Here is a 22,610-nt window from a genome sequence, read left to right on the forward strand (position 1 = left end):
CTTTGGACTAAATTAAGCAGACACAGTGCTTCCTAGCAGGATCATTTCTAAAATCAACTGTACCTGACTTTCCTAGTGCCCTATTGCAAGGTTGTGTGTGTGTGTGTGTGTGTGTGTGTGTGTTTAATTGAAGAATAATTGCTTTACAGAATTTTGTTGCGTTCTGTCTGCAAGGTTTTTTTTGTTTTGTTTTTCTGTCTGCAAGGTTTTTAACCTCACTACTTCTTGGGGAAAATGTCTTGCAATAAATATCCTATCCTGGTCACAGGTAGAGAAGGCATGCCTTGAAGACTCTGAAGCAGTGTCATGCTCCAGTTGGAAGTCTTTGCTGGATTTCACTGATAATCAGAAAGGAAAGGGTTTTGAAAGCCAACCCTCCGCCATAAAAAGTACTGAAGGCCAGTTGGGACTGGAGCTGCAGGGGGAGCCCATCCCGGGCCACCTGGGGTCTCTTCTAACCCTGGTCCCACACTCCCTCCTCACCCAGGGCCTGCTGCCCTCCTGCCGTGTGCACATTTCTTCCCATTTCCTGACAGTCTCAAGAGCTTCACCACCAGATAAAGAACTACTCGTATTTCAGTCCCTCGGAATCTAGTTAGCTCTCATTTCCTTTTTTATTTACTTGTGATAGTCAAACTTGGCATTCCTTTACACTCTCTGAGTCTGGATTATTTCAAGAATTTAAAAAAAAAAAATTTTTTTTTTTTAGTTGCTGGTGAATGTTAATATGAGATCAGGATTCCCTCTCTAATGCTAAAAGTAACTTTACCATGTCTTCACAATAACATGGAGCTCAGTGTAATGTGGGTTTCCAGATTTGATCCTGGAACAGGAAAAGGGCATCAATAGAAAAACTAGTAGAAATCCAAATGAGGTTGTAGTTTAATTAATAGTATAGTGTAATTTCTTACACTATAAGTTTTGATAAGTGTGCCATGATATTAATATGAGGGAAGGCTCAACTAAAGTATATAGGAACTCTTTACTATCCTTGTAACTCTTTAATCTAAAACTATTTCAAAATAAAATATCCTTTGAAATTTTAAAATAGCATCAAGTCCAAGATGTTGCAGAACTGGGATGTTAGTGCTAAGTGTACCAAAAGTCCAGCACACTCCTTTAGCCACACACTCGATTTTCTCGCAGCTTTCTTGATGTAGATACATTGTGCCCTTGGAAGTCAGATAAACCTGGGCTCGATCCCTGGCTCCGCCACTTGCTAGCTATAAAAATTTAAGCAAGTAACTGACTCCTCTGTTTCGTTAATGGGATGATGATTCAGACCTCATCATCATCGCATTATACAAGGATGTTTTGAGGGCTTAGATAAGATAACAGCCTACCACCTGCCACATGGTAAGCCCTTGAATTTGTCACTTACAGCCCTCTATGTTGGCACTTTGAAAAAATTGCTCTCCCCCTCCCTTCTTTAGGACATAAAGGGCCTGGGTCATTACTTTCCTTGAGAACTGGGGGCAGGGGATGAATGCCAGGTAGGGCAGGACATCAGCAAAGTTGTCCACAAAGGCCTTGCCATTGCCCTTCACATTCCTGGCTTTTCCTCTCTGGGCCTGTCCTCTTCAGGCAGGCCTAACCCCAGGGCTGGCCTTGCCTTATCAACCATAGTTTCTAGCTTACCTTTATCCTTGCCTTGCCTTTCCCAGGCACATGAATGTTTCTAAGCCTTTTTCTTTGTCATTGTGGATTCATGGGTTTTCTTTCCTCGAAAGAGAATTTCTGATGTTGAAGCCCAGAAACTAGACAGTACTTTTATACTCAGCAGCTATTTATTGAAAACCTATCTTTTGCTAGACCCTGTATAAACATCCCAACTGTCAAAGAGCTCACAGTCTACCTTGTGACTAAATAGATAATCACTATGATCTATTTTACTATTAAATTTTAATAGAGAAATCAGTCAGCAAGTGCAGGTGTTACCGTGGAGTGAGAACAGAGCCCCCTGGAAACACTCATCTCCATTTCCCTGCCATCTCAGTGAACAAGAGCCTCTGAGCTCTCAAGGTCCTGCTCCTTGGGAGTTGCTGGACTGAAGGAGTTTGTCCTTGTTACTGGCTCTTGTCTAAATCACTCACTTGTCCCAAACAGATTCTCCTGGGTCTCATGGTCCTGAGTTTCTTTTGCTTCCCAACTTTAAAGCATCTAGACTGGATTAGATGCAGGAACAAGGAAAACAGGAACTGCTGTAGTTGGACTCTTCAGATTCTCCCATAAAGCACTGGGTAGCCTGGAAGTTGGGAATGGTGGGAGAATAAAGGAGTTGCCCAAGGAACCCCTTACGTAGGTCCTTGACTGTGTCCTTTGTCTTTTAGTTTGATAGTGTGATAACTCAGAAAACTGTTCACGTTGACCCTTGTTGTGTCCTGAAGACCTTGTCCTCTGTGTGCATACAGCTTTTTGTACATCCCCTCGGCATAGCGCTTACTTCACAGCCTTGCATTGGTCTGTGTTAGGTCTGTCTCTCACTGTGGCTGTGAGTGCTAGGCCTGACCCAGGGCCTGCCACTTGGCAGCTTTGTGGAGTATGGAGATGAGGGAAGATCAAAATAACTCTATAGTGAGTTTTGTAGGATTGCAGTCATGAACTCTATACACTGATCTTTGGTCGTCTGCCTCACAGCGGTTTAAAGAGAAGGAATGAGAGCCCTCAGGCCTTGTGTCCTGCTTTCATCCTTCAATTCCTGCACCACCCCTCTCACTCACCCTGCCCTGGCCTCACGGAGTCCAAACAGGTCACACATGGCACAATTCAGCTCCCTCAGGGAGAGCCTTCCAAAGGGTCCATGTTCCGATTAGCATCACAAAGGAATGGTTCATCTCATCTTGAGAAAGCTTTTCCAGCCTCTTTCAGCACCACTTACCTTATTACCAGACCTTCAAACTGTGGTTTATGATTTTACACCACTTTTTGGCACCACAGTCCCACAAATTTACAATTTCCTTGTGATAATCTTGATCCCAGATACTGATTCTTTCAGGTGTGAGTGTCTATAGCTGAAAAGCTGAGCCAAACCTTTATGTAGATATAGGAATATGAAGAAGCCAACATTAGAAGGCTTAGGAGAGAAAAATCATACACAGTAGAAGGAGTCTCAGCTCATTATGCTTGCTTCTTTTAAGCTGACAATAACCAGTGAAGATCGTAGTTGAGTAGAGATGATGTCCTTTAAGTGTTAGGAAACTTTTCCGTATGGGAAAACAACCATAAAAAAATTCACCCCAGAATCTTTTTGTTTCTGTAAATTGGTCTGCTAAGTTCTGAATTCGTGGACTTGGCGAAACCTACTTGTATTGTCTCTAAACAGGTCCTAAGGTACCAGCAGATGCTCCAAACAAATCTAGCCTATCCTGCTAATGAACATGAAAACAGTTCTCCCCATCTGCTGCCTCTGTCTAAAAGGCTAGGAAGGCCTTCCTCTCTGATCACAAAGAACGTAATTACTGTCTATAGAGAAGTCAAGTACAAAGGCCACCAGCCTTTGCAGGCCACCAAAGATTAACAGCTGCCTCTCCTTTAATTGGGAGAGGTAATAACAGTTACTCTAGTCAATAATTGAATGGATTCCTAGGCCATGTAATTCAGATTGAAGCTGTCATTTTTTGCTGGCCTTTAGCTAAGCTGGGTTATTAGAATGGAGCCTGTAAGCCTATTAGTCAGTTGTCAGTCTCACAGTGGGAGGGAGCAAAGGAAGGCAGAGCTATTAAGGTGTTATGTCAGGTATTGAATACACAAGTAAAGCCACAGGTTTCCACTTAAGAGGCATTTTTTTTTCCTTGCTCAAATCAGAATGAAGAAGCTCTTTATGAAAGTTCTGATTTCATGATTTCTATCTGAATGCAGAGTGTTTGGGAAAGGGGTAGCAGAAAAAAAAGAAAAATACCTAGTTCATCTTTCTAGATGAGATGTTTTCAGTCAGTTAACAGACTTTGCTTGGTGTCTGTAGTCTGTGCATCCTGAGTTTGACCCCGACTGAGAATGCAGAGGGAGGAGAGCTTAGGCTTCATGTAGTGCTTGAAAACAGAAAACTCTGGGATAACGTCAAATATGAGAAGGGCCATGAGAGAAATACAAAGACAAAGACCTTTGACTTTAGTTGAGGGGATTTGGGAAAATGTTATGAATGATTTGATCTGGGTCTTAAAGGATTGAGAGATTGCTGTTGGAACATTACAAGTTGAGAAGGGGACAGGATGTATAGAGAGAATTTATTATTGTTCAGTCACTCAGTTGTGTCTGACTCTTTGTGACCCCGTGGACTGCAGCACGCTTGGCTTCCCTATCCTTCACTGTCTCTCGGAATTTGCTCAAACTCATGCCCATTGAGTCGGTGATGCCATCCAACCATCTCGTCCTCATTTTTAGTATATCTGCTTTTTTCTAGACACTAAGAGGCATAGGAACAAGTATTTAACTGTGTATTTGAGGAGCATCCAGCCTCATCGTGGCGTCCAGGAATATAAAGAGAGCAGTGTATGGGAAGTATCAGGTGATTGGCACAAGGAGCTGATGTGGTAGGAATGGAGAGGAAGAGGAAGGCTCTCTGCATCCTTTAGTCTACCTGAATTATTGTGTGAAAGTGATCTTCATTTTTCATTTGCATAGAGTGTTTAACACCATATGCTTAAGAAGGTGTTTTTCCCCCTAGGTTTTAACATTTGGGGAGCTCATCATTGGGCCAGTGTGATTTTCCCCTTTCTGTCACAGGCTATCAGAGAAGTGTCTCATCTACCTTATGTACAGAGAGAGGGAGAGCTGTTCATTTGCACTGCGTTAGGCAGTGAGATCCACTGGGAGATATTCCTCTTTGTTGTGCTCACAGGCCCCTATGTTGTGTTAAACTGCCATATCTCACATGACATTTTTGCTGTTTGAAAGGAAGGTTTCTATTTATTCATCCTTTTGTTCAGCTACTCACCCATCAAGAATTTACCATCCGTTTTCTATGCCAGCACTGGGGCTGCAGAGGTAAGTCAGCTGCCACTCTTGAGCTTGCAAGCAGAGAGAAATAGAGCTCTGAGAAGAGCAAAGATGATGGCATGAATAGGAGTTGGTGTGGGGCGCAAGGGAGAGCTTAGGACACTGACCAGTATTTCCGTTTAGCCATGCTCTGTGGAAGAGAATCCAAAAGTGGCTTGTTAGATCTGTAATCCAAAAGTATATATAACCAGAACTGCCCTTGACTCTGGGGAGAAACTTGTGAGAATTTTTTTTTTCCCCCCACAGTTGGTTTTGCTTTTTTGCTTTATTTCTTTGAAAAGTTGCAAATGATAAATTAGAACTTCAATTTTCAATAATACTTTAGTAAAAAATTTGGCTTTCAGTGTCCTTTATGTTCCTGAAATCAGCTTATTTTTTCCTGCTTAATGTCTATTAGAGCCCATGTCTTAAGTTTTTCAAGAGGTCACATCCATGTTGTTGGCATTGCATGAAAGACTTTGAGTTTATTTTGTTTTGTTTTTAAGGCATAGATGTGTACATTAAGATGGTCTGCTTTCCCTCAGTCCTTTTCCCGCTCACTTTTGCAGTGCTGACCCAGTTCCCTCCCATTGTGGAAAGGTCTACAAGAACAGCAGCAGTGCTGTTTTGTTTCTCTGTGGACAGATTGCATGGATTGGTGCATCTGCTTGGCTTAAAGTATGACATACTTTGTTTTTGAGTTGAGAAGTATCAAAATATAGAGGCTTTATATTGAAACAGAGTATGAGTAGAGAATGTATTTCCTTAATGGCTATTAAGGAGTCTCAAGGTGAGCATGTCTTTCAGTCTTAAAAACCTGAATTTCATTGTTTGGTCGTTTCCATCCTGGTGAAAAACTACTCCATTTGGCTACATGCAATAACAGGAGTGGGGATTTTATCCTTGGCTCATACTATAGCAATTGACTGCCTGTGTTTTCACAGTTAAAATTGTGTTGAAATACCTTTGTGAGTCTTCTTTTTCACAACTGTCATTCAGCAACCACTGATGATGCATTTGCTGAGTACACCCCCTCCTGCTAAGTGTTGGGGATGTGACGATAAAACAGACGTAGTCCCCAACTGCAAGAAGCTCAAAGTTTAGCGGGATACAAAGAAGAAAAGCTAGAGGGTCATCCCTTCTGAGAAGAATGGTATACCCCAAAGCACAGAGGCGTGAAAGAGCATGGGCCATATGGGGAATTCGGTTGAGACAGGTAGGAGCTTGGCAGGGAAGGAGGCCATTAGAGAGGGTTCAGATTCTGAGGAACTGTGCAAAATAATTTGGGCGTTCAGTACATAGTGAGGAAGAAATCATTCACATGTTCTACCCCCAGAGTAGCGTGATCACGTTTACTCTTGATAATATTATCTTCATTGCATATAAAGGCATTCAGAGCAGGACTAGTCAAAAGGGAGTCCAGAGGCCAGTGCCAGGCTCTTGTCACTAGAAACAGTGAGATAACTGTACAAATCAAGAGTAATTTCATGACTTTCATCTAATATTTTAAAATGTGGGTTCAAGCTTAGTATATCTTTTTTCCCTCATTTGTATAATATTTCACAAAAGTATTGGTCACAATGGAGTGAAAGTCTTGAAAACAAACAAAACACGTGACTTGTGTTAGAGGGTTTGGGAAGCACAGCCCTAGAGAATGCAGCTGCTGTGAGCCTGCATCCGGAGATACTAATTAGGAGGTTGCTGCAGGGCCTCCAGCAAGAGACCAGGAGAGCCTGAACTGACATGGTAAGAGTAGGCATGGACAGAAGCAGCGAGAGTGAAGAGCTGTAACAGGAGAGGAGTAGTCGGAACTTGAGCCTGAATCACTGTGAAAGCTGGGGAAGAGTCTAGAAAGGCAGATGTTCTTTTAAGAGCCTGCTGAAAGTTGGCCTCTTGCTCTATGCGGTTTTTTAAGAATTGCTTATGTATTTATTTATGTATTGGCTGTGGTGGGCCTTTATTGCTGCACACGGGCTTTCTCTAGTTGTGGAGAGCGTGGGCTACTCTCTAGTTGCGGTGCATGGGCTTATAACTGTGGTGGGCTCTCTTGTTGTGGAGCACAGGTTCGAGGGTGCAAGGGCTTCAGAAGTTGTGGCTCGTGGGCTCCAGAGTGCCGGTTCAGTAGTTGTGGCAACGGTCTTAGTTGTTCTGCAGCATGTGGGGTCTTCCCACACCAGGAATAGAACCTGTGTCCCTTGTGTTGCAAGGCAAATTATTAACCTCTAGACCAGCAGGGAAGCATTATTATCAGCTCTTCCATCCCTGTTTTACAGAGATGTTTCCCTTATTTTAATGTGGCTGTTTTTGAAATATTATTAAGTATTTTTTATCTATAATTCCTACTTCAGTATAGAAGAAAGGAGGTGAACATACGTGTTTACTTCCCTCTCGTAACTCAGAGCCCCTCTGCCATTTTCCCTAGGCTTTAGATGCTGCCCTAGACTTCCCAGGTTACCGTAGGCCTGGCTCTGATAAACTGCTTGTAGAATAACTCATCACTACCTATTTAAATATTGGTATGTACTATATGATCTCCTTTATATGACATTCTACAGTAGAGAAAGCTAACCTGTGGTACCATTAATCAAATCAGCGGTTGCTTCAGGGAGGAAGGATTGACTGTGGAAAGGGCATGAGGGAACTTTCTAGGGTAATGGAAATGTTCAGAACTTGATAAGCATTAATCAAATTTAATTGAATGATATCCTTATGATCTGAGCCCTCACCCTGTTGTAAAGTAATTGTCAAATTTTTTTTAAAAAGCCAATAAACAAAAGGTGTTCAACCTCATTATTAGCAGGGGAAGGCAAATGAAAACCTCACTCAAATGCCAGTATACACCTGTTGGAATGACTAAAGTTGTTTGTTTTTTTTTAAACTGATAAAGCCAAGTTTTGCTGTGAATTTAGAATAACTGAAATCGTCACTGCACTGCAGGGTGTATAGGAATTGTTCTGAATATGTTGGAAAGGTGTTGAGCCGTAACTGATAACCCTGAACCTGTGCGTGCACTGTGACCCAGCAGCTCCTCCCTTCAGCATGTACTCAGCACATGTCACATGTGCCCAACACATGTACAGAAAAGTTGAAAGCAGCATCGTCCAGAGTTGCAAAGTAGAAACAACCCAAATGTCAATCAGCAGTGAAACATTTAATTAAGTTGAGGTATATCATTAGATAAGGGAATACTATGCAGCAAGGAAGAGGAACTAAATACTGCTACAGACAATAATATTGATGAATTAGGGGGAAAAATAATAGAGCAAAATTATTAGAGAAATGCACATCAATACCACAATGAGAGATCACCTCACACCAGTCAGAATGGTCATCATCAATAAAATCTGCAAACAAATACTGGAAAGAATATGGGGAAGAGGGAGCCCTACTGCACTGTTCGTAGAAATGTAAATTGGTACAGTCAATTTGGAGAATAGTATGGAGATTCCTTAACAAGCTAGGAATAACGCTAGGAATGACCCAGAAATCCCACTACTGGGCATATACCCTGAGAAAGCCAGAATTCAAAAAGTCATATGTACCCCAGTATTCATTGCCGCAGTATTCACAGTAGCCAGGACATGGAAGCAACCTCGATGTCCATGGACAGGTGAATGGATAAAGAAGGTTGTGGGATATAAATACAGTGGAATGTTACTCCACCATATAAAGGGATGAATTTGAGTCAGTTCTAGTGAGATGGGTGAACCCAGAGCCTGTTATGCAGAGTGAGTCAGAGAGAGAAACACAAGTATCATATATTAACACATATGTATGGAATCTAGAAAAATGGCACTGATGAAGCGATTTGCAGGGCAGGAATAGAGATACAGACATAGAGAACAAACTTGTGTTCTGTTCACATAAAGCAAGGGGGGAAGGAAACTGGGACAAACTGAGAGACCAGCATAGACACATATACACTAACTTTTGTGACATAGATGACTAGTGGGGACCTGCTACCTAGCACAGGGAGCTCGGCTCGGTGCTTTGTGATGGCCTAGAGGGATGGAACAGGGGCTGTGTGGGAGGGAGGGTCAAGAGGATGGGGAGGCATATATATACACACATAGCTGATTCATGATGTAGTACTCCAGAAACTAGCACAACATTGTAAAGCAGTTACACTCCAATTAAAAAAAAAAAAAAAGCGAATCAAGCAAGGAAAGTTAAATATTGTAGAATACATGGAGTGTGAGTCTGTTTTTATACACCTGAATAGAAGACAAAAGGAATCTATGATTTCAGAAATCAGGATAGCCTTTACATCTGGCAGAGAGGGAGAGAGAATGAGTAGGATGGGTATCAGGGGTCCTATGCCATGTTTTAGAGCTTTATTTTTTAATTTTGTAATTGTTACATGGTGTGTTCAATTTGCCATATAGTTATGATATAACTATGGCTATGATTAGTGCAGTTTTATCTGTGTATGTGATGTACTAATACAAAGTTATTACTAATTTCTATTTATACTGACATCCCAGCATAAGAAGGAAGAGTGGTCACAGCATTATGGTTTTAAATAATTTACTGAGCACCTACCTAGTTTTTCAGTTTTCTGATTGTTCTATTGCAAGCAAATATTTTTTCATTAATAACAACATAAATTGTTAATCTTAAAAATTAGGGTTAAAATCTTATCTGGGACTTATAAGTGAAGTATTATCTGGGATTCATGATGAACTTCTTATAGTCTCATATTGTATTTTATTGTGTACCAATAAGGAATAAATGAATGATTAAGATATTATACTGTCAAATTCCACACATGTTCTAGAACCAATAATTTCTAGTCCACATAAAGCAGGCAGAGCATTTTGCTTTGAGTATCAGAAGAGTCAGGCAGAGCTTGTGAATAACTCATATCTCTCTGCCAAGTACCCCCTCCTCCGCCCCCCACCAAAAGTCCCTCAGACATTTTAAGGCTTGATAACTGTGAGAATGCTATTAAAACAAATGCAAGGTGGTGTTGTAGTAAAGACATTGAATATTAGTTTGCTAGGACTGCCATAACAAAGTGCACAGACTGGGTGGCTTAAATATAATAGAACTTTCCTCAGAGTTCTGGAGGCTGAAGTCCAAGGTCAAGGTGTTGGCAGGTTTGGTTTTTCCTGAGGCGTCTCTGCTTGGTTTGTAAAACATACCTTCTTGCTGTGTCCTCACACAGCCTTTTCCTTTCTACATCCCTGGTGCCTCTTCTCTGATAAGTTCACCAGTCATATTGCATTACTGCCCCACCCCACCAGCCTCATTTTAGTTTTAAATCACCTCTTTAAATTTCTTATCTTCCAACACAGTTACATCCTGAGATCCTCAGGGTTGGGGCTTCAACATATGAACTCAACAGAGATTGGGGACACAATTCGGCCCACAGCAGATTGCCATCCTATTTTTCACATATTTGATGCAGTGATTCTGTGGATGTTTAAAAAGTCTTGCCTTTCTCGTGCCAAAGGAAGGCAAAGAACTTAGATATCCTTTCCACAAGAACTGTATATAATTCAGAAATTGTCTAGGAAAAAAATCATAGGTTGAGATCTAAAATGGTTACTTAATACTCTCCCTAAAGTAGCTGAAGTGGCTTTAAAAAAAATGCAGCTAACTGCTTAGGCATTAAATTATCTTGTATTACTAAAGAGAAAAGTTCTAGCAAAGGAAATCTTTGTGGAAGTCAATTTATCTTGTTAGGTGGTAATTAACATTACAAAAAGATCCAGTTTTTTTAAGTATTGTTAAAAAGTTATCTATAAAATGATTTTTTCCTATGCTTGGAGTGCTTCATCCCTTTCCCTTTCCTTTTGCCTGTCTCAAAACCTCAACTTTCCCAGAAAAGCCTGTGCTGACCGTCTCCCCAATATAGAGTTAGTTTCCCCGCTGCTCTATAGAGCATCTTTCCTTCTTCTTCAGAGTACTTGTTATAGTGGAAATTGTTATACGTATTTGATTAATGTTGGTCTCATCCACTAGATTTTAAGCTTCACAGGGGACAGCAACCATGATCTTTTTTGTTCTCCACTTTTGACCTGTAATTCCTCACACTGAGTAAGCATTCAATAAGTGTTTCTAGAATAATTGAACCAACAGAATATTTCACGCTACAACTAACTATTTCATTTGGTTATAATTTTATGTCTGGGAAATTGGGCTAATTTCTCTTTGTATTTCTATTTAGAATGTAGCAGATCAGATTGCATTTCAAGCCGCTGGTGGATTAACAGCCCTTGAACACATTCTTCAAGTAGTGGTCCCAGTCACAAATGTGAACACTGTTTCACGAATTCCTCCTAAGTAAGTATAGTTTTTTAATCTGTCTTTCACGTTTCATTTGTGAGTCATTTCTGCCTATGGTTTCCATATGGGGGAACCACAAGAAAATTGTATGTGTGTGCAGGTTTGAATAGCAAAAGCTTACACTCCCCATTAGGGAGAAAAACAGAGGTGCTTGACTTCACTTACAAAACTCAAATTGAGCCTAAAAAGCCTTATGAAGGAAATTCCTTTGGTCTGTAACCTTTCCTAACCCCAAATCAAGAAGACCTGATGAACTTGTGAGAAGTTTTAACCAATTAACAAAATTTGAAGAGAATGAATACTAATAAGAGAAAGCTAACTTTTGTATTGCATACAAAAAAAGGTGAGTAGGTATATTAACAAAGGACTGAGCTGTGAAATTTGAAAAAGTCCCTAACTTACAGGAAGAGCAGTCGGGGGCCAAGACCGCCGGCATCTAGAGTCCCAGCCAAATAGTTGGGGACTTAGCTGTCACTTGGTCTTTAATTGTAAATTGCTCTGTCCTAAGGATCATGTACCCCCTTTAGACACAAGACCTGCTTTCTTATTATTTTAAGTTACCCTCTGGTCCCTGGCCACCAAGGATGTAGTAGCATTATTTCAGAAATATTGTATTCCTTAGTTGTGACATGCAAATTTTTTGGATATTTTGTGGAGACATTTGTAGAGTTTAAATAAAAAGTTTTGATAAAAAGTTCACTTATGTCACAGAGAAACTTTTAAATATTTAATTAGCTCAACTAAAGTGAGTGCTTCATTTGTCCACTGGATACAACAGGAAAAAAAAAAAATTCCTTGAGTATGTTATCTTTTTTTTTCTGAGAGACATTTGGTCAATTAGAAATAGCACCAGCTTTGGAGTCAAATCAATCTGGGTTCCAGTTTTACCTCTGCCAGTTACTAGCTAGGAGAATTGGGACAAGTGCCTTAATCTTGTTGCATCTGTTTCCTCATTTGGTCAAACAGGGGTAGTCATTTTCACCTCGCAGCATGGGGATCAACTGAAGTGATAATGTATGTGAGAGTTCTTTGTAAACCTTAAAAGTGAAAGCGAAAGCCACTCAGTCGTGTCCAACTCTGTGCGGCCCCCTAGCCACCAGGCTTCTCTGCCCCTGGAATTCTCCAGGCCAGAATACTAGAGTGAACAGCCATTGCTTCTCCAGAGGATCCTCCCAGCCCAGGGATCGAACCCAGGGCTCCCACACTGCAGGCAGATTCTTTACCGTCTGAGCCACCAGGGACGCTTGTACACCTTAAAGTGCTTTGTAAATGTTAGGTGACAGTTTTTAAAATAGCAGTCTTGCCTGGTTTAAGACAGTGTTATCAATGTGATGTGAGATACTTCTCTGTACACACTTTGACACTGAGTTAGTTTGGGTTCTTTTGCTTTACTGACAAAGTGGAAATAAATGAAAGAAGGTATAAGTACCCTGTAAAGTCAGAATATCTTTCTTTGGAGCAGAAAGCTCTCCCGTAGGGTAGTTATAGCGTACATATAGATGTCCTGTCCCAAAAGAGTTGCTGTTCCCTATCAAAGTGGACTTTATTGACAGTGTGTTACTTGACATGTTGTCATCCCTCAGTGTATGTTGATTGGCAGGGAGAGAGGAAGGAAAGAATCAAACACAATGTTTGAGATAAGAAAGGAAATGGTATTTGATTTTTTGGGACAGTGCTTTTCATAACTGTTAATTCATATTGTTCATCTTAAATGCACTTGGTAGCATTTGTTTTCTTTCTTTTTTGTTTTATTGTTGTTTTCTGTGTTTTTCGGTAGGCTTCAACATGCTTGACACTGAGGTCCCTTGATGGTAACCTAGATTAAATGCCTGTTCCCAAAAGCTGCCTTTGTCATTGTGGCAAAGGGCATGTTCTGGTGCTTATCTATGCCTCTCGTTGAGAGAACAGAAGAGGTTTTTTCCACAGTTCCTAAAAAGACCTAACCAGGAATTAGAGCACGTGCTTTGGAAAGGAGCCGTGGAACCCTGAGCATCCAGATCAGAGCTTCTCTGATGGCCACCAGCTGCCGAAGTACCAGGACCGAGAGTCTGTTTCTTCCTCTCATCTTAGGCTAATAGATTTGTGTTTCAACCAGGTACTTCCAACTGAGTGAGGCCAGCTTAAAAGGCTGTGGGCATCTAGCACGGACTCCAAGATTCCCCTGTCCTTAGCACAGCTCAAGATCGTGACTCTGCTTTCTAACCTAGCCTCCCTTCTTAGGGCGAACAGATTAAGGCTGAGAGCATTATGCTGCTTACTTGGAGACAGGAAAAAGAAATACCACAATTTTGTTAGATTTAAATGTAGATTCAAAGCACACTGGTGGGTGTCAGTCAGTGATTTAATTCGAAAAGTATTCCAGTTCCTATTCCTTCTAACAGCCTTCTGGCCTTGGGACTTGCATAGTTGCTGGGTACTCCCTTTACTCTCAACTCGCCCACATCCTCCCCTTCTATCCTCTTGAGCTCCCAGCCCTCAACATCGTGAGCTTTCTGCCACCTTATTAGCACATCTTGTTTCCTGCCTCCTGTGGCATTCCATGGCTCTTACCTAGAGCAACTGTTGTTGGTTTTGTTTTAACTATCCTGCATTAGTTCATTTTTCTTAGTGATAAGCAGAAGAGGCTTTGAGAAAGTTCAGTCACTGTCTAGGAACATTTATCATGTGGATCATCTCGGCAGTTACCATGTGGACCCACTGTGACTGCAAACCCAACGTTCCACTCCCCCTGTGGCCCAGAGCTCTGTGAGTGGATAAGGGAACTCCCCGATCCTCTTTCCTCACCGTTTTGCCCATCTCCCTTTTTACTCCACATCGTACCTTAGCAGTTGTCCTGTAATTATTGCTAGGGAACTCCCTCTGAGTGAATATTTTGCTTTCAGCAGATTTTTTTAATGTGAAACTGAGGATTCTACCCACTTCTGAAAATTTTAATTTTTGAAATCTTTCTGAATCTTCACTGTGTTGCTTTTCTTTTTTAGAACCAGAGAAAGCTCATAAACCTGCTTGAATCCTTTTCAAATTATTATTGATTAGGTCCTATTTGTTTATTTTTGTTTTTATTTGCATTACTCTAGGAGATGGATCCGAAAAGATACTTCTACAATATATGTCAAAGAGTGTTCTGCCTGTGTTTTCCTTTAGGAGTTTTATATTATCCAGTCTTACATTTAATTTAAGTCTTTAATCCATTTTGAGTTTATTTTTGTGTATGGTGTTTAAGAGAATGTTCTAATTTCATTATTTTACATGTAGCTGTCCAGTTTTCCCAGTACCAGTTATTGAAGAGACTGTCTTTTCTTCATTGGATATTCTTGTCTCTTTTCTTGTAGATTAATTGATCTTAGGTGCATGGGTTTGTTTCTGGGCTTTCTGTCCTGTTCTATTGATCTATATTTCTGTCTCTGTGCCAGTACCGTGCTGTTTTGATTAGTGTGAAGCTACGAAGTTCCGTAGTATCGTCTGAAGTCAAGGAGCCTGATTCCTCCAGCTCAAGATTGAGATTTTCTTTCTCAAGATTGCTTTGACTATTCAGAGCCTCTTGTGTTTCCATACAAATTTTAAAATTTTTCTTCTAATTCTGTGAAAAATGCCATTGGTAATTGGGATTGCATTGAATCTATATTTTGCCTTGAGTACTATAGTCATTTTAACAATATTTATTCTTCCAATCTAAGAACATGGTATATCTTTCCATTTGTATCATCTTCAGTTTCTTTCATCTGCATCTTACAGTTGTCTTGGCCTTTGCTTCCTTTGCTAGGTTTATTCCTAGATATTTTATTCTTTTTGATGTGCTGGTAAATGGAATTTTTTTTTAATTCTTCTTTCTGATCTTTCATTGTTAGTGTATAGAAATACAACAGATTTTTATATATTAATTTTGTATTCTGCAACTTTACCAAATTCATTGATGAGTTCTAGTAGTTTTCTGGTAGCATTTTTAGGATTTTCATGTATCATATTATGTCATATGCAGACACTGACAGTTTTATTTTTCTGTTCCAGTGTGGATTTTTATATTTCTTTTTCCCCTCTGATTGCTGTGGCTAGGACTTCCAAAACTATGTTGAATAAAAGTAGTGAGAGTGAGCCTCCTTGTCTTGTCTGATCTTAGAGGAAATACTTTCACATTTTCACCATTGAGTGTGATGTTAGCTGTGTGATTGTCATATACAATGGAATATTCAGTTCAGTTCAGTTGTTCAGTCATATCTGAATCTTTGCAACTCCATGGACTGCAGCACACCAGGCTTACCTGTCTATCACCAACTCCTGGAACCTACTTAAACTCATGTCCATCGTGTTGGTGATGCCATCCAACCATCTCATCCTGTCTTCCCTTTCTCCTCCCGCCCCCAGTCTTTCCCAGCATCAGGGTCTTTTCAAATGAGTTGATTCTTCCCATCAGATGGCCAAAGTATTGGAGTTTCAGCTTCAGCATCAGTCCTTCCAATGACTATTCGGGACTGATTTCCTTTAGGATAGACTGGTTGGATCTCCTTACAGTCCAAGGGACCCTCAAGAGTCTTCTCCAACACCACAGTTCAAAAGCATCAATTCTTCGCCACTCAGCTTTGTTTATAGTCCAGCTCTCACATCCACACATTACTGGAAAAAGCGTAGCTTTGACTAGATGGACCTTTGTTGGCAAAGTAATGTCTCTGCTTTTTAATATGCTGTCTAGGCTGGTCATGAATTTCATGGCTTGCTCCTTGTAATAAAAGTCATCTCCAGGCCCAAATATTGTTGTTTGGTCACTAAGTCATGTCCAACTCTTTGTGACCCCATGGACTACATACAACACAGCAGTCTTCCCTGTCCTTCATTATCTCCTTGAGCTTGCTCAAACTCATGTCCATCGAGTCAGTGAGGCCATCCAATCGTCTCATCCTCTGCTGCCCTCTTCTTCTTTCTTCAGTCTTTCTCAGCATCAGGGTCTTTTTCAATGAGTCGGCTCTTCACATCAGGTGGCCAGAGTACCGAAGCTTCAGCTTCAGCATCAAACCCTTTTCAGACAGCAGTAAATGTTCATATTTCATAAAGAAACCAACAGGTCTTTTGGGCCACCAAAAGTCATCACTGGGCTGTCTTTCCTAGGTTGCCTTTTACTTGCTTGGAATTCTTAGTCCTTGACAGATAGTCATGGACAATAAAGGGGCCAAATAGTTAAGCTATTCTACTTAACTGTTCTAGTCTCCAAGCTACTCTAGGTTGTCCTCCTGCAGAACTAATTAGCCCCTCTTTCTCCTCTATCAGTTTTGCTTCTCTTCCTCCATTGTCCCTCTGGACAGAATTTTTATTTGGAAATAGTCTTATCAGCATGAAGCATTGCATGGTATAATGAAGAATAAACAGACTCTGGAGGCAGATCTGAGTTTAAGTCTCTGCTTTTTACTTAGTAGCTATGGTATCATGGGCCAAATAGTTATAACAGAACCTTAATTAATACTTAATACTTATAGTATAAGTTATAGTTATAACAGAACCTTAATACTACTATGCAGGGTAGGACTTGCTGGCTGCTAGAAGTACATGTGTTCATTAAGTGCGCTGCACAAAGAAAGCACTTAGTTTAATATCAGTGGGTTGGATTTCTTTTCTTTTTCTTTTCTTTTTGGGGTTGTTATTGTTTTGACTACATGTTACCCTACTTAATTACTGAACTTTAAATCCCTGTGTCTGTGTCACTTTAGGTTCTAAGAATCTATGATCTATTAATTTTACTTGGTCATTTGTTTTTTCCACCCTAAGTCCAGACTTCTTCCTAGTTGATTTTGGCCCAGCCTGTCAAGATTCTTTTTGGATCCTGATTTGGCTGCTTACTTAGTTTTTTTTTTTTTCTTTAACACTGTGTCACATCTGAAGTTGATGTGTAAAAGATACATATATTTATCTGAATCATTGAAGAAATATCAAACAGGTTAGAGAATAGTCCAGTTTAACCCTGTATTAATGTTCCCAGGTATTCTACTTGTGTTATCTATTTCTTAAAGGAACTGTAATTCCTTGGGATCACAGACCATAGTAAATGCTTTATTTGTCAATCATATGATGTCTTAGTAAGTATCATTTCCATATATGAATGAATGAATTTTCTGAGACATGCAAATAAAGCAGTAAAAGAACATACTACATCAAATACTTAACTCTGTGGACTTAAAATATGATTACATCTCAGTCCCAGATGAATAAGGGCCTGATTTAGACCAGTCTGTTAGCTAGACTTAAGGCAGTATTTTTTATTCCATCTTTAAATTTCTATGAATCTTATATCTGTAACTGCTTTACTTAGAAGGTCAAAGGGAATGGCTGGAACTGTATTCTTGGTTTTTGTCCTTATCACAGTTTTAAAATCAGAGAACCCCCATTTTAATCTATGGTGAAAAATAAATTCTTCCCACTGCTGTGGCCTTTATAAAGTATACCCATGTATTCATGTCAAACAAATTAATTAAATTCCCTTTTTTCTTATTTAGAGTATATACATTTATCTATCCATAAATCGGTCTCAGGTAACACAATAGTCACTGAATACAGTAAAAGTAAATAAATTTAGAATGACGTGAGTTAGAGCTTGACTGACTAGGAAGATCATAAATTTATTATCCAAAATAAGATAAACATAAACTTGTGCAGTTTATCTCCTTGGCAGTACTGCGTTTCCTTGATTCTTTGAAGCTGGTGAGGAGACAGAACTTAGCACTTACTGAGAGCACCCTCAGTGCCAGCCAGTGCCCGATGCTCAGCACGGCTTCCCTTGTTTACCCATGTCCGTCACCAGCAGCCAGGTATGTGGCCGTGGCCAGCATGAGGATTGAGAGCAGTCATGTCTGGGACACAGCTACAACCTGAGAGAGCGCCATGATACTCTTTCTCAGGGAGTATGTATTCTTTCCAGATGACAGAATGTTCTGAATTACTCTCCCATGATTATTGAGGTTTCATCCCTAGAGGCTTCTGTTCCTTTCTCTTGGTCTTGTGATACTCACAGGATAGCAACTGATGCAGTTCATTTATAGTGGAAAAGGGGTATCCTGGTGGATGCCAGAAGCAGGTAAATGATGTTGGGCTTCTGATTCTGATACCCAGGGAAACTGTCCTCTAGGGATTCCCTTTTTGGGATCAGGTGTATGTACATATGGACATAGGAATGGGATTGCCACATCTAGGAGCCATTAGAAATAGACCTTGTCCTTAGGGAACTTATAGTAATGGAAAATGAAATGGGTTAAGCTCTAAGTATCATTGATACTAGCCTGCCTGTGTTACCTTTGTGGAACAGCCAGCCTGATGGTATACATAAGCTCTTCATAAAAGGAATGCTTTGCCATGTATCCAATGTCTGCAAACTTAGTTTCATCCGATGCATGGCTTCCTGTGCCTGGCCTATAGCTTGCTGCTTACTCCTGTCTCTTGTTTGACTGCCTTGTCTGTTCTCTTTGGAGCTCATCTACTGTTGGAGCTTTGCTTTTCTCTTCAGTTTGCAACACAGTCTAAACTCTGTTAATCCTGTTTTCACCATGAGTTTCCTTCAGTGTTACCACTTATTTCTTTTCTGGGCTTGTCCTGTTCACCTCACCTCCAGTGCTGTTGGTTGTCCTCCCTTTTTCTGGGGGTTACGATATTACATGTTCTAGGCTTAAACCTATGCCTCCTCTTCTGAGCAGCTGTTTTATGCCATGGGATGTTTCCCTCAATGACCACAGCTAGTTAAACCAAGATTGAACATTTGACTCAAAAGCAGCCAATCTTAGAGTCTTAAAACTCAGCCCAAAAAGTTAAACTGGACCAGTCAAGATTGTCTCTCAGGAATTTGCAGTTGGAAAACTGTAAAACTCCAACCCATTGTGTGTGTGTGTGTGTGTGTGTGTGTGTGTGTGTGTGTGTGTTTAAATTTGAAAAATCACGCAGAGTAACTTCTGGGATGGTCATTACAGGGCTGTGTTTGCTCCAAGTTTAGCAGGACTAATGGAGGCCTTTGTGGGGGGAAGGAGGAGACCAGAGCTTCGTGAGAGACTAGGGGGCTGGAAATGAGGGGAGGCCCAGTCCACAGAGCTGGCATTGTTCCTGCCCTCCTGAAGTCTGGGAGCTCATTTTCTCCTGGATTCACGTGAACGTTCCCAACAGCCTTACAGTAAATGCCTCTCTTTACTTGAAATATTTTGAGTGAATTTGTCCCTTCTAACCTAGATTCTGATACTTTAAAATACAAATATTAAAAGATTTTTTAAACTCCAGATTGAATTGAAAATATTGGACTATGTAATAGAGCCTTCCTTGCAACCTCATAGCTGTTTTTCTACATTCTTCCATATCAAGAAAGAATAAATGAATGCCCAAAGTTTAAAGTAGAAATAAAGAGAGAAAGCACATTCTACATGTTCTCTAGGGTATCATTCTTTATGAACATTAAATATTTCTACAAGCTCAGACTGACTGAACTTTCCTTTTTTTCTCCTAACCTTCATTTGGAGAACTTGTATAGAGAATTAAATACATTAAACGTTCTGTACCTGTAAAGTACTCTAGAGTGCAGATCTTACTTTCAGGATCAAATATTAGACAACATATTGTTCTTTAATAAAATACATGAATTCTAGAAGAACAAATAACAATACTACTCATGTTCTTTATAGTCCTCAGATGTTAACTTTCTTAGTGGCCCTTGAGTCACACAGAGTGGTTTCCTCATTATTAACCTTATAATTAGGATTTAGTTTGAATCTCAGTAACATTCTTATTTTCATAAAAACTAAAAAATATATTTTCTTAGCCTCTGTTTTCTCTGACTTGACCATAATGGACCATAGTCCAACTTTTTAATATAGAATAAGTTTGTTCATGATGAACTTAATCATTTCACTGGTTGTCTTCTGAAATTAGAATCAGTTGCCTTCATGCATTAGAGAAGGAAATGGCAACCCACTCCAGTGTTCTTGCCTGGGGAATCCCAGGGACGGGGGAGCCTGGTGGCCTGCCGTCTATGGGGTCGCACAGAGTCGGATACGACTGAAGCGACTTAGCAGCAGCAGCAGCAGCCTATTTTGAAGTTGAGATTAAGATGTTTAGAAGGTGAGAAGATTGCAAGAGCAGTTACTCCCACCAGCTCCCCACTCAAATCCTGACAGCCTGATGCAGCTCAGAATGTTAATCCTATACTACAAAATAAAGCTTTATGACATTTTTAAAAACTGAGTAATTTGCCTTTGTTTTAAGACTCAGTAGTGCAGTTTCAACTACTAGGCAAAAGATGAAACATTTGTAAAAAAACAAATGATTTTTTGTTGTCATTTTTATAGTACTCAAAACAAGAAAGAAAAGCATTGACTTACTTCAGTCTAAGCTTTTTTGAAATTGCAGTTTTGTTCTTCTCAAGGAAAGCACACAGTATCTCCATATTACTAAACATCTATCCCAAAGCATGACATAGTCATACATCTGATTCAAGTTTCAGAGCCCTGCCTCATCCTGTTCCTGTCTCTGTCTTTCCCAATAAGAAATGCAAAACTTCATTCTAGGTGGGGTGGTTGTGTTAACAGAATTACACTGGTACATTCCAGATTCATGATTCCTGATAAAATTTGCAATTTTAAACTTTTTTTCTTAGCCACTCTACATTAAGGCATTTTCTTTCCATGTAGACAGTTCTCACGTAATAGTTCATTGGTTGAACATTTCTGGTTACCTGTTTACTTAAGAAAATCTTTAACTGTCTTTGGACTATCACTGTTAGATCACTTCCTGGGACATTACTAACAACTTATTTGAGGCTCTAACTTTCTTGCTCTTTCCTTTACACTAATGCCTTCTCCAAGGAATCATTTTCATCAAGCCTAGCTATTGATTCAGAGATCAGGTTGTTGCCTTACTGAAAATCAAAATTCATATAAATACTTCTCAGCATTGACATTTGAGTTAATGTGAATACAAATCTCTCTCCATTTTTCAAATTTATGCATTCCAGCAAAAATGATTGTAAAGCTAATTTCTGTTAAGTGAATCCTATTTTCTTATTAATTTCCTTCATAAAATCAGCAGTGTATTTCTGTAAGGAAAATGTCAATGACCTAAACAGTTGATGTAGAATTTGTGGCCAGGTCCTCTGGGGTTCTATACAGTGTAACACAGCAGTCTTGCTGAAAACACTCTGTAGCGCTTTCAGAATTGTGAACTATGTAGGTCTTTGCTACCTCTGTAACCTCTTTTCTCTTGTCACCTTCTGAGATGGATTCTTGAGGAACACCTAAATAGGATGAAGATTACAATGTCATATTTTGCAAATATATTCACAGTCTAACACATAATGTATTTTAGGCTAAGATTTACTTCCGTGTTCAAACTACCATACATTTTTGCTTATTTCACATGCTAGCAAGATAATGCTCAAACTCATTAAAGCTAAGCTTCAACAGTATGTGAACCAAGAACTTCCAGATGTATAAGCTGGATTTAGAAAAGGCAGAGGAACCAGAATCAAATTGCCAACATCCACTGGTTCATAGAAAAAGCAAGGGAACTCCAAAAAACCATCTACCTCTACTTCATTGACTCTGCTAACGCCTTTGACTATGTAGATCACTGCAAACTGTGGAAAATTCTTAAAGAGATGGGAATACCAGACTACCTTAACCTGTCTCCTGAGAAACCTGTATGCAGGTCAAGAAGCAACAGTTAGAACCCGACATGTAACAGTGGACTGGTTCCAAATAGAGAAAGGAGTATGACAAGGCTGTGTATTGTCACCCTACTTATTTAGCTTCTATGCAGAGTACATCATTTGAAGTGCTGGGCTGAAAGACTTGCAAGCTGGAATCAAGACTGCTGGGAGAAACATCAACAACCTCAGATATGCAGAGGATGCTACTTTAATGGCAGAAAGCGAAGAGGGACTAAAGAGCCTCTTGATGAAAGTGAAAAGAGGAGAGTGAAAAAGCTGGCTTAAAACTCAGCATTCAAAAGCAAATATCATGGCATCTGGTTCTGTCACTTCATGGCAAATAGATGGGGGGAAAGTGAAAACAGTGACAGATTTTATTTTTTTGGACTCCAAAATCACTATGGATGGTAACTGCAGCCAGGAAGTTAAAAGATGCTTACTGCTTGAAAGAAAAGCTATGACAAACCTAGACAATGTTGTAAAAAGTAGAGACATCACTTTGCTGACAAAGATCCATATAGTCAAAGCTATGGTTTTTCCAGTAGTCGTTTATGGATGTGAGAGGCAGTGTCCTGAAGAATTGATGCTTTTGGACTGTGATGTTGGAGAAGACTCTTGAGAGTTCCTTGGACATCAAGGAGATCAAACCAGTCAATCCTAAAGGAAATCAACCTTGAATATTAAT

The 22,610-nt window shown here is 40.0% G+C and overlaps 1 protein-coding gene across 8 annotated transcripts in view; it reads left to right on the forward strand.

Annotated features, from left to right (window-relative positions):
- SCAPER (S-phase cyclin A associated protein in the ER) overlaps nucleotides 1–22,610 on the forward strand; it is a 400,938-nt gene that overhangs the window by 245,614 nt on the left and 132,714 nt on the right. For all 8 annotated transcript variants that reach the window (XM_020886983.2, XM_020886986.2, XM_020886987.2 and 5 more), the window contains one exon: nucleotides 11,147–11,262. In XM_020886983.2, coding sequence (XP_020742642.2) covers nucleotides 11,147–11,262 — 116 coding nt within the window. The remainder of the gene's footprint in view (nucleotides 1–11,146; nucleotides 11,263–22,610) is intronic.

Source organism: Odocoileus virginianus, chromosome 16 (genome assembly GCF_023699985.2).
Source record: "Odocoileus virginianus isolate 20LAN1187 ecotype Illinois chromosome 16, Ovbor_1.2, whole genome shotgun sequence".
Classification (NCBI taxonomy): domain Eukaryota; kingdom Metazoa; phylum Chordata; class Mammalia; order Artiodactyla; family Cervidae; genus Odocoileus; species Odocoileus virginianus.